The sequence below is a fragment of the Triticum aestivum genome, chromosome 2B (assembly GCF_018294505.1).
Source record: "Triticum aestivum cultivar Chinese Spring chromosome 2B, IWGSC CS RefSeq v2.1, whole genome shotgun sequence".
In the NCBI taxonomy this organism is placed as follows: Eukaryota; Viridiplantae; Streptophyta; class Magnoliopsida; order Poales; family Poaceae; genus Triticum; species Triticum aestivum.
In genome coordinates this window covers 465,922,077-465,933,463 of record NC_057798.1, presented here as the reverse complement: position 1 = coordinate 465,933,463, position 11,387 = coordinate 465,922,077, and the positions used below count along the sequence as shown (strand labels likewise).

Sequence of the window (11,387 nt, the reverse complement as noted above, 5' to 3'; positions counted from 1 at the left end):
TTTGAATGATGCGATTCGCGTCTCCGGCTGTTTACTTCTGCCCATCTCGATTGATGTTTATCTGCGCAGCGGTAGATCTGTTTGACCCGTGGAAATTACTCGGAATCTGTAACCGTAGTACCAGGCTGTTTTGGAATCGTTAATATAATTTGGGGAAATGGTTCGTCATAGGCTAAAATGGCCCCTCAGATGTGGATATGGCTGTGGTTTTCGATTGAATTGTTTATTATATAATCAGTTTTTTACATTGTCCTTCTTTGATGGATGGATCCAGCGACTAGCCTTGTCAGGAATGAATATGGGTGGGGAGTACTAGATCGACTGAAACACAATTTGTCTAGCATTTTATCATTCATGTACTGACGAGCTACACCGATAACTTAGACTGATAGTGTAACAAAATTTGATTGTAATGTCTGATTCTTGGCAAGCTGCATGAGTTGCGTTTTGCTGTAAATATGGACAAAGAGTGATGTTGATGAAATTTAGGTGAGTATTATGTGAGTTGTAGGTGCTCATAAAGGATCATCATACATGTGTTCTTAGAGACAAGAACCAGATAAAGCATGTTTCTGAACTACCAGCTTATCATTTTTCTAATGGGCAACTTTGAATTGCTTGTTGGTTCATCTCTATGCATGAAAAACAGGAAATATACTAATTTTTTGATACTTTTCTTTCGGTGAGGAAAATATTATGCATATCTTATGGTATTTAATCCCATTTCCTGCCTGGTTACAGTCTCCTAATTATGTGTTTGCCGCATGAGTTCCAATTATCTTTTGTTCCTAATAAATTAAATAATAAAATGTGTATTTTCTTACGGCATTGTAACAACTTCTGATCATAATTTGTAGTGTTTAATTCTTGGCAAGCCACGTGGGTTGTGTCTTGCTGTAGAAAGCGAAAAAGACTAAAATTTATGAAATGCACATGAGAATTACGGGAGTGGCAGGTGCTCCTGAAAGAACATTAAACATGCATTCTAGGAGACTAAAAAGAATATTGTGTAATATGTTTCTTAACTACCAGCTTTAACCAAATCACTTTCAAGCTTACTGGCAACCTTGTACTGCTAGTCTGCTCATCTATAAGCTGAAACTAGATCTAGCCCGCAAAGAGGTTAATGCCAACATATTACTCTTGTTATGACACTGTAGCCCTTTCTGCTCGTCTGTATTCTAATACTTGGTAGGCTGTTTGATTTGCGCTTAGTGTTAACATGGACAAATAATATGGTTGATGGAATTTAGGTGATCATCATGCGAGCCATGGATGCTCATACATGACCATCACACATACACTTGGGAGACTAGTAGTGTGACATGGTACTCTTAACCCTTTTTGCTCGTCCATGTCCTAATTCTTGGTAGGCTGCATGAGTTGCTTTCTACTGTAAATATGGACAAATAATAAGATTGATGGAATTTAGGTGAGCATCATGTGTCATAGATGCTCATAAAGAACCAGCACACATACACTTTGAGACTAGTAGTATGACATTATACTGTAACCCTTTTTGCTCCATGTCCTAATTCTTGGTAGGCTGTGTGAGTTGCTTTCTGCTGTAAATATGGACATATAATAAGGTTGATGGAATTTAGGTGAGCATCATGTGACATAGATGCTCATAAAGACCCATCACACATACACTTGGAGAGTAGTAGTAGGATTCTGGCATATCATCAAGATTCACCAGGCTTTTGGTGCTCTTGGTTTCTGTTTGTTGTCGTGTGCTTTACATAGCCTCTTATTTGTGTGTTTTAGAAATAATTATTGATTTGTTTTGGACTTCTATTGCTGTTATTATTCCTTCTGTACTTTAAATGACAACGCTGGACAGGACTTTTGTCAGAACTTACTGATTATGCTCGAAAATATCAGTAAGGATACCAACGCAGAATTCTTGGCATAAGGCCATGGACTCATGGATCATTATAAACACTCATAGAGGTGACTGCAGCAATGTAGTATGAGAATGTAAAGAAGTGAAGTTTGCTGTGGTAGTTTGTTAGCCGTGGGGATTGAATGAGCTGTCAACTCTTTTCTACATCTCTAAATTCGCTTCTGCTTGCTGATTACTTGCTCTTTGTGTGTGCATCAGCTTCACGTGGATTCCATGCTACCGGTGTGAAGAGGATGTCAGGGCATGGCCATGATGAGCCATACTACCTCCACGCCAAGCACATGTACAACTTGCACAGGATGAAGCATCAGAAGCTGACTGCATGGACTTCGGTGCTGGGAGCTGTAAGCATTGGTGTCGGTGTCCCGGTCTTCGCGGTCGTCTTCCAGCAAAAGAAGACCTCCTCGGGCTGAGCTTACATGCCCCCTCCCTGGGCCTACTTGTTGGATCTATTTTGAATTTAGCATTTTGTGAAGCCAAAGCTGTCACTTCACCTTACTCTTGTTGTTTCGTGTTACTCCATTTGCTGTTAGCAGATGATCTGAATCTTAAGCTCGTTTCTTTACGGCACTGCTTTCTGTTAATAATACAAGTGGCTTGAACTTTCCAGGCTGTGGAGAAACCCTGCAGTGTGATCCAATTGTTGTTTGCGTTCCTCTTGGCACCTGTTGAGGCCTCTTTTGCACTTTGCATCCGTCTATATGCTGTCAGATAATGATTGTGTAGTTTGTTATTATCTGGCGAAAATTGCTCAGATCATGTCTGATGGATTATAGCCCGAAATTGCGAAGTGTAAATCTGTAAGATGGCGAAAGAGGCAGATTCAAACTGTTTAATGTTCGTGTGCTTGTGTGGTGGTATAACTAAGCTTATACTTTGGCTTGGTACTTATTCGCCGATGTCCTACTGGTGATGAATTTTTAATCTTGTTTTTGAGCATGAGTATTTATAATCCAACTGGTGAGCGAGGTAAATCATGAGAGCTTTGGTAGATGTTTCATTTGGCTTTGCAGCGTACTACGGGGCCTAGTAAACAAATTGCTCCTACCCATTTCGAGATCAGGAAGGGGAAAAAAAACTTAGGCCGACATGGCTCATCAAATGCGAATTTGCGTCCCTCTTTTTCAGAAGAAGAAGGGGCATAAATGAACTTTTCCCCAATAAACCCCTTCTTCCATCAAGACAGACAGACAGTTCCTTGGGCACCAGAACCACCCCTTCCCGTTCAGACGCGGCGGAAGATCGAATCGGCCGCGCACGGCCATGGCTCCTCCTCCGCCGCCGCCGCCGCTTCCTCTCCTCCTCCTCCTCCTCCCGCTCCTGCTCGCGCCCTTCTCCGCTACCGCCGCCGCCGAGGAGTTTCCGCGCGACGGGAAGGTGATAGACCTGGACGACAGCAACTTCGAGGCGGCCCTGAGCTCCATCGATTTCCTCTTCGTCGACTTCTACGCGCCATGGTGCGGCCACTGCAAGCGCCTCGCTCCCGAGGTACTGCTGCTACTCGGCCTCACACCCTGTTACTTGCTACTGCTATCACTAGTCCCGAGAGATGTGTCGCGAATTCAGTTCTTTCGACTGTCCATGGTGCGAATTGAGATGCAGCTGCGGATCTCGCCAATTGCGCGAGTTCTATGGAATTAGGTTAATCGAGCGTTTCGGATCGCAAGTCATTACCGGGATCTCTTGGAACTCTAGCAGGTTAGCGCGAGGATAGGGGGAGAGCGTACAAAATGAAATTTTATTTTAGAATTCGTATGAGGCGACCTAAATGTTAAGTGGACCATGAAATGTCACGCGCCATCACCTCAATTAAGGTAGATTACTATGTCGAAGAACAGAAATTATTGAGCTGCACACAAGTCTTCTTGATCTTTTCAGCCTACCATAGACTGGTATAGGGTATGTTTGGTTCATGACATATCGATTCCTTGACCCTTTGTTGGACAAAGTTTGGCAAGATTTGTAAAGAGAATGTGTGGAGAGCTGGCAAGATTCCATTGGCATCCCAACCAATTAAGATTCAAAGAAACACAGGCTGCCAACATTTTGGTACGATAAAGGTTGGCACCAACCAAACAGACCCAGACCCATAAGTGTATCAAGATGTTTCCTTCTTGACCTTAACTAGATCCTCAAATTTTACATTTGCTTATTTGAACTGTTATAAAAGGAGGGAACTTTGGAGTATCTGTCTTGTAGGACTTAAGACTGAGAAAATAAACTGTTGCAGTTAGATGAAGCTGCACCAGTGTTGGCGGGATTGAGTGAGCCCATCATGGTTGCCAAAGTAAATGCCGACAAGTACAGGAAGCTTGGATCAAAATATGGAGTGGAGTAAGTGTTCCGCCCATAACTAGTCTGGGTTTAGAGATTTGTACATGCTATCATTATGATGTTCTTTATTTTTCTTCTGAGTGCAGTGGGTTCCCTACTCTAATGCTCTTTATACATGGGGTCCCTATTGAATACACTGGTTCAAGGAAAGCTGACTTGCTTGTCCGCAATCTTAAGAAGTTTGTTGCGCCTGATGTTTCTACTCTCGAGTCGGATTCTGCAATCAAGAGCTTTGTTGAGAATGCCGGCACAAGCTTTCCGATGTTCATCGGTTTTGGGGTTAATGAGTCATTGATTGCTGAATATGGAGGAAAATACAAGAAAAGAGCATGGTTTGCCGTCGCAAAAGATTTTTCTGAGGACTGGATGGCGACATATGATTTTAATAAGATCCCAGCATTGGTTGCAGTTCATCCAAAGTATAATGAACAAAGTGTGTTCTATGGCCCATTTGAAGGTAATTGTTAGGAAACATTATTTTATTCCCTCCTTATGTCTATTATTCACAGTTTCTAGTTTCTTGAATCTGAGTGGTAATTTGACTAACATGTAGAAACTTTTTAATATCTTATCGTCCCACGTTTATGAGGCTAGTAAATGACGGTCTTGTTGTGTACACAGGACGCTTCTTGGAAGATTTTGTAAGGCAATCGCTGCTGCCTTTGACTGTCCCCATCAACACCGAGACACTGAAATTGCTGGATGATGATGACAGAAAAGTTGTCCTCGCAATTTTGGAGGATGACTCAGATGTAAATTCTACGCAGCTGGTAAAAATTTTGAGGTCTGCTGCTCATGCGAACCGTGATTTGGTGTTTGGATATGTTGGAGTCAAACAATGGGAGGAGTTTGTGGAGACTTTTGATGTTTCCAAGAGCTCACAATTGCCAAAGCTGCTAGTGTGGGACAGAAATGAAGAGTATGAACTAGTAAGTCTAACACTTACCTCGGTAATCTATTCTTGTTCCAGCTACCAGCATCCTAATGAAACCACCTTTAGTGTATCACTGTTCATCGGCGTGCTTATATTGGTTATATCGTATTCGGTAGAAGCGATATGTTTAGTCCTTTCATATTTATATGGTATTTTAGAAGTTTGAAAATTAGATATAGAGGTATGGTTAAAAATATTGAAAAGAAATACGGAAGCGTGTTTTTTTAACCTGCTATTTCTGCTTAGCTTGTCAGCATCCATTTTATAGTTTGTCATGTCGTGTAACTGACTGAAAATGCTTCTTGCGAAGGTGGAGGGTTCAGAAAAGTTAGAAGAAGGCGACCAAGCATCCCAATTAAGCCAATTCCTTGAGGGATATAGAGCAGGGAGAACAATAAAGAAGAAAGTCAGTGGCCCTTCCTTCATGGGTTTCATGCACTCTCTTGTCAGCATGAACTCGTTATACATTCTCATGTTTGTTGTTGCTCTTCTCGGTGTCATGATTTACTTTACTGGCCAAGATGATACTCAGCCAAGACGGGTTCATGACGAGTGATAGCTTCTTGCATGAAAAGAAGGTCATCAACCAGGAGTTCTATCTCGGAGGTTGTATTGCCACCTTTGAACTGTTGTTAGCCCTGAAGAGGTCAGGTTTTAGTGGTTGCTTGTGATCTTCGCCGTTTCTCCGTCAGCAATCATCAGGTCCTGCATTTTCTCTGCCCCCGTTTCTGTTTGTTGGTTAGAGCTTAGCAACTAGCCACCATGTAAAGCTAGAAACACTTCCTAATTTTGCCACTTGTGTGGAGTTTTTATTTATTCTATTGCGAGGGTTATATGGTGTATCATACTCTGCCGAACTTTTGTACAACTGAACTTATACAAGTATTAATAATGTGCGAATTGTGATCCGCTCTGTTCTTCATTTTGTCACTAAAACGGGCCCTTCTGTCCAGATTTTTGTTTGTTTGTTTTGTCAACTCTTCAGCAATGCGAAGATGGTTTAGTTCAACACTAGAGTTTCCGGCTGGATATGTATTGCAAGATCAGTCATCAATGAATAGATATGTACTCCCTCCGTAAACGAATATAAGAGTGATCTAAACGCTCTTATATTTGCTCTTATATTTCTTTACGGAGGAAGTATTAAACATCCTGTACTTGTTTCATGACGATGCAGAATAAGAACCCATGCTTCTGTTGAATGGAATGGGCAATTGCCTTTAATTTTATTGGCTGAGTAAAAAATACTTAATTTTTTTTCCTTGGCTGAGATATGCAGCCAAGGCTGAATGCATTTTTTTTTTGCCTTAACATGTACTCTGTTTTCCTTTTTTTGCCTTAACATGTACTCCCTCCGTCTCAAAATTCCTGTCTTAGATTTGTCTAGATACGAGTCTAGATACCCGTATCTAGACAAATCTAAGACAAGAATTTTGGAACGGATGTATCTAACACTAAACGTAACTAGATACATCCGTATTTAGACCAATTTAAGACAAAAATTTTGGGACGGAGGGAGTAGTACTGTACCTGTTCGGTCCTGTCTGTAAGCTTGTTGTTTTGTGCGGTAACCACGTCTAAGCCCAGGCTCGCTCTGTGGGGCTATGCCCGTTACTTGAGTTATTTACCCAAAACCATCATGCTTGAGGCCAGGGTAACAATTTGATAGTTGATACCATATTTGAGCCATGACACAAGAAACCATCAACTCTGTGCCTAGCCGATAACGCAGAGCACTGATTGTTCAGTTAGCTCGCGAAAACAGCGAAACCGACAGGTAGGCCCCACCTGTCGGGCTGACACGTCAATGGCTAGATGGTCATCTTCCCCACAACCATTTTTCAACGAGGCATTTCATCGAACAGCTTATGGGCACGAATCCTTTTCCTCTCGGTGGAGAAAGTGAGCAGCGGCAGCTCGTCTGCCTCTTCATGGAGCGCCAGCGGGGTAGGCGTGGATGCCCTTAGCTCATCTCTCCGCCGCGCGCCGAGCTCGGCCGCGAGCGTGCCGCTCCATTGCCGGGGGTTGTCGTTGCACGCCATGAAGCCCCGTGTCAGCGGAGTTGGCACCGCCTAGCTCCCTGCTGACTGTGGCGGCCAGCATCAAGCACGCGCTCACTAGCCAACATGGCCGCGGCGGCCAGAGCACCACGCAGAGGTGCGCGGTGACCAGCGACCAACCAGTGCGGTGAGCGGCGCGGCGGCGCAGTACATCGACGCGAAGGCCAGCAGCTTACGCGGCAGCGCGTGGCCGAGTTGCGGGAGCTGCTTGTTGCTGTACTAGGCGGCGGCTGTACGCGAAGACTGCACGGGACGCGCATGACCAGTGAGGCCAAGGCGACGGCGGCGCTAGACGCATCAGGCAAGCTCAGGGTGCACTCGTGTGATGGCGACGAGCGCGGCACCAACTACTCGTCGTACGGCCTCAAGACCGAAGCTCGGAGCGGCGGCGCTCCAAGGAGTGGATGCGGAGCTCATGCCATTCCAGATCGAGCAGGAACTCCACCAGCGCGTGCTGCCATCACTCCCCAGCAGCCGCTGCCGCTTCCGAATTGGATCCCTCTGCAGCTGGCTCCTCCACTTAGCTCCACCATCGCCGGACTTAAGCTCCAGCATATCGCCACACCCGCCCACAACTTACTTGATGAAATGCCAGGAAGAAATAGAGGAAGAAATAAATAGAAAAAACGAGTCATTGACAGGTAGGACCCATGTCCATCTCAGCAAACTTTACATGTAGGCTCGCCACGTCAGCCCGGCAGGTGGGGCCTATCTGTCGGTTTCGCTGTTTTCACGAGCTAACTAGACAATTAGTGCTCCGCGTTATTTGTTAGGCGCAGAAGACTCAAATATGGTATCAAGTTGTTACTCTAGCTCTAATTATGATGGTTCTGGGTAAATAACTCGTTACTTTTTTCCCTAAAAAAAACTATGCTCGTTACTTGGAAGGGAAATGTCCATGTGGCGTGGATTTTCTGACTTCCTACAGCCAAGTCATGGCTACAATATCCTAACTTAGCCTCGCTCAGCCGTTGGATAAAAATAAACAGGCCGTGCAAAAATGTGTAGAGTTTGTAGTATCACGTTCTTTTGTACCTACAACACTGGGAGTGTATCCCTTCTGTAACGCCTCATTTGGACTGTTCCTGTTTAATCCGATGGCTAAAATGCGAACAAAGTCAGACTTGCTCTTCGAAGTCAGATAAGTAGTCTACATCGCACTCTGAACGATATCATAGACTCGTCCCATAATAGAATAGCCTTTTTTACACTACATTGGCTAAAATACAAACAAAGTCAGACTTGCTCTTCGAAGTCAGATAAGTCTACAACGCACTCTGAACGATATCATAGACTCGTCCCATAATAGAATAGCCTTTTTTTATACTACACTGGTGTAAAAAACGCTATTATGTTATGAGACGAAGGGAGTAGTTTCTACCGTATTAGTGGTACCGACACATACACAACTGGCAAATCTTAAAACGCCGCTGCCTGATATTTTTTTTTGAAACGTGGGGCAAAAGATATGCTCCTTTTCATTAATTAAGAGAGGAGGAAGTCTCACAAGGTTATATGAAGAGAGAAAATAAAAGACCCCCCAACAGAGAGTGCACATCACGAAAACACTACTCTTCCGGCATAACGTGCCTCAAGCATTTCACACCCGCGGTTGCCTAAAGTCTCACCACTCTCTAGATGATGCGAAGAAGGATGATTGGGGGTGCGGAGTTGCTTCCAAAGACCCTTGCGTTCGTCTTGCATACTAGCATATTGAGGGAAGGCATCGCCCTTCTTCCATGGATTCTCTGGATGAAGACCATATTGAACCCCACCAATATTTGATGCTCCTGTAGTTTGCCCAAACCGAGACATCCAAGCTGACACCAAGCCCCCCTAGTCACAGCGTGTAGCCACAGTTGAAGAAAAGGTGCTCGACTCTACAACCTGAAATTTGTGTTGTGCGGAATGGGCTTTTGGATTCATCATCGAGATCATTTTCGGTCTGAATCAGCCGTGCGCGGTCGAGGATGCCTCAACCCACCTGAAGCAACATCCACTGGTCCAGTGAGTTCTCTCGCATGCATCCACTGCAGCAGCAGCGACAGCAGGGTGGTTCGATCGCTGATGGGCTGCGATCGATCTCAGATCGGAACTGACGTGACCACTTGTCGACCGGCCGGGCTCGTCCTAAGAGCAATTTCAATGCGGCGATCCATTTCGTCCGCGGCCGTCCGTTTGGGTCGGCGCGGATAGAAAAGGCGGCCCAACGCACCGACCCAAACGGACACACTTCCGTTTTTCGTCTGCGGGCGACCCATTCCCGGCCCATTTTTGAGCCTGATTTGCGTCAGCGCGGACAAGTGACGGACGCGCATGCGGTCGCCTACTCCTGTCCCCGGGCCCACTGGTCTGTGGCACATTGGCCTCCCTCCCCCCGGCCAACAAGCAACCCTCCCCCCGCCTCCTCTGTCACCGAGGCCGCCGCCCATTTTGCGGCGACTCTTCCAACTGCCGCTGCCTCCACATGCGCCCAACAACGCCGCCCCTGTCCCCAGTCGCCGGCCGCCGCCGGGAGCAAACTAGTTCCCGCCGCCACTTCCCCCACCGCACAGCTGCCCGCGACCAAGAAGACGCCTCGCCGACCCCGCCACATACGACCGGCACGCTCGTCGGACGCCGTCACACTCATCGGATGCCGGCCGTGCAGCTAGCTGGTCTGTGGGCGCCGCGTCTCCCCTCGCCGGCCGTCTCCTTCTTCGACGCCCGCAACTTGTTCGACAGTTTGCCAAGGTACCAAAATAGACTCCGCCGACGAGTTCTTTTTCCACAATTTCATTTGCGACTCCGACGATTCGTCGTCCGACGATGAGGAGGAGATATTGGCTGCCGTGTTGGTCCATCGCCACCTCAACAACCAGCGTCCGTTGTTCCGTGGCTCCATTCCGGGCCACCTTCCGGCGTTGAATCGTAACCGAGAGAGCGGGCATTTTCTTCTCTGGAAGGACTACTTTGATACAACAAACCTGTTGTTCAAACATCACAAATTCCGCCGCCGGTTCCGTATGAGTAGTCATGTTTTCAACCGTATTAGAGAGGGAGTGGTCGGCTATGATGACTACTTCGAGTGCAAAGAGGATGATGTCGGCAAGATTGGTTTCTCCTCTTATCAGAAATGCACTGCCGCCATCCGAATGCTTGCATACGGAGTGCCGGTGATCTCATTGACGAGTACCTCCGTATGAGCGAGTCTACATGCCTAGAGTCCCTGTATAAGTTCTGCAAGGCTGTGATTGCTGTGTTTGGCCCTGAGTATTTGAGAGAGCCGACAGCTGCAGATACAGCCCGTTTGTTGGCGATGAATGCTAGCAGGGGCTTCTCGGGGATGCTTGGCAGCATAGACTGCATGAACTGGGAGTGGAAGAACTACCCTTCTGCTTGGCAAGGGCAGTATAAGGGACATGTCAGGGCTTGCACTGTCATACTAGAGGCTGTGGCGTCTCAAGATCTCTGGATCTGGCACTCTTTTTTTGGCATGGCCGGATCACACAATGATATCAACGTGCTTCAGCGCTCGCCGGTGTTTGCTAGGCTTGCCGAAGGCAACAGCCCACCGGTGAACTTTACTGTCAACGACCACAACTACGACAAAGGGTACTATTTGGGTGACAGTATCTATCCTTAGTGGATCACTATTGTAAAGACAATAACCGACCCTGTTGGAGAGAAAAGGAAAAGATTTGCCCAAGAGTAAGAGAGTGCTAGAAAGGATGTCGAGCGTGCCTTTGGTGTTTTGCAATCTCAATGGGGCATCGTTCGGTATCCTGCTAATACTTGGAGCACGCAGAAACTATGGGAGGTGATGACTGCTTGTGTGATCATGCACAATATGATCGTAGAAGACGAGCGCCCGGAACGTCTGTACGATCAAGGCTTTCAGTTTCAGGGTGAGAATGTTGTGCCTGAGCATGGAGTAGCGGCAACACTTGAGCAGTTCACTCAGTTTCATGAAGACATGCGTGATTGGAAAACTCACGTGCAACTGCAAAATGATTTGGTTGAGCATATGTGGACTCATGTTGGCAACCAATAGATGTATCTACTTTTATTCGTTTGTAAAACTATGTGAAACATTTTTATTTTTATTTGGCCTGTAAACTATACTATTTATTTGGATGGACTATTTTGTTTGTTTAAAATTTTCATTTCACAA

General features: G+C 45.9%; 2 protein-coding genes and 4 non-coding genes across 6 annotated transcripts in view; all 6 read left to right on the top strand.

Annotated features, from left to right (window-relative positions):
• Positions 1–2,513, top strand: part of LOC123045489 (uncharacterized) — a 3,008-nt gene extending 495 nt beyond the window's left edge. The window contains exon 2 of the mRNA XM_044468561.1: positions 2,102–2,513. Coding sequence (XP_044324496.1) covers positions 2,102–2,319 — 218 coding nt within the window. The 3' untranslated portion in view covers positions 2,320–2,513. The remainder of the gene's footprint in view (positions 1–2,101) is intronic.
• Positions 432–538, top strand: LOC123047884 (small nucleolar RNA snoR103). Its single transcript, XR_006423196.1, has one exon. It is a non-coding gene; the product is annotated as a small nucleolar RNA snoR103 (small nucleolar RNA).
• Positions 1,197–1,302, top strand: LOC123047891 (small nucleolar RNA snoR103). Its single transcript, XR_006423205.1, has one exon. It is a non-coding gene; the product is annotated as a small nucleolar RNA snoR103 (small nucleolar RNA).
• On the top strand, positions 1,375–1,479 carry LOC123047887 (small nucleolar RNA snoR103). The gene has a single exon (XR_006423200.1). It is a non-coding gene; the product is annotated as a small nucleolar RNA snoR103 (small nucleolar RNA).
• On the top strand, positions 1,547–1,651 carry LOC123047886 (small nucleolar RNA snoR103). The gene has a single exon (XR_006423199.1). It is a non-coding gene; the product is annotated as a small nucleolar RNA snoR103 (small nucleolar RNA).
• A 564-nt stretch (positions 2,514–3,077) lies between the features above and the next one.
• Positions 3,078–6,082, top strand: LOC100682510 (protein disulfide isomerase-like 5-2). Its single transcript, XM_044468560.1, has 5 exons — positions 3,078–3,394; positions 4,137–4,240; positions 4,327–4,697; positions 4,862–5,169; positions 5,485–6,082. Exons 1-5 carry the CDS (start codon positions 3,170–3,172, stop codon positions 5,728–5,730), a joined length of 1,254 nt encoding a protein of 417 aa, XP_044324495.1. The 5' UTR covers positions 3,078–3,169; the 3' UTR covers positions 5,731–6,082.
• Positions 6,083–11,387: the final 5,305 nt, after the last annotated feature.

What these genes read in the sequence shown, in the direction of transcription:
- LOC100682510 (XM_044468560.1), top strand. Translation starts at nt 3,170, where the DNA reads ATGGCTCCTCCTCCGCCGCCGCCGCCGCTTCCTCTCCTCCTCCTCCTC. An exon ending in GCAAGCGCCTCGCTCCCGAG is followed by an intron (nt 3,395 to 4,136) that starts GTACTGCTGCTA and finishes AAACTGTTGCAG; the next exon opens with TTAGATGAAGCTGCACCAGT. An exon ending in GAAATGAAGAGTATGAACTA is followed by an intron (nt 5,170 to 5,484) that starts GTAAGTCTAACA and finishes CTTCTTGCGAAG; the next exon opens with GTGGAGGGTTCAGAAAAGTT.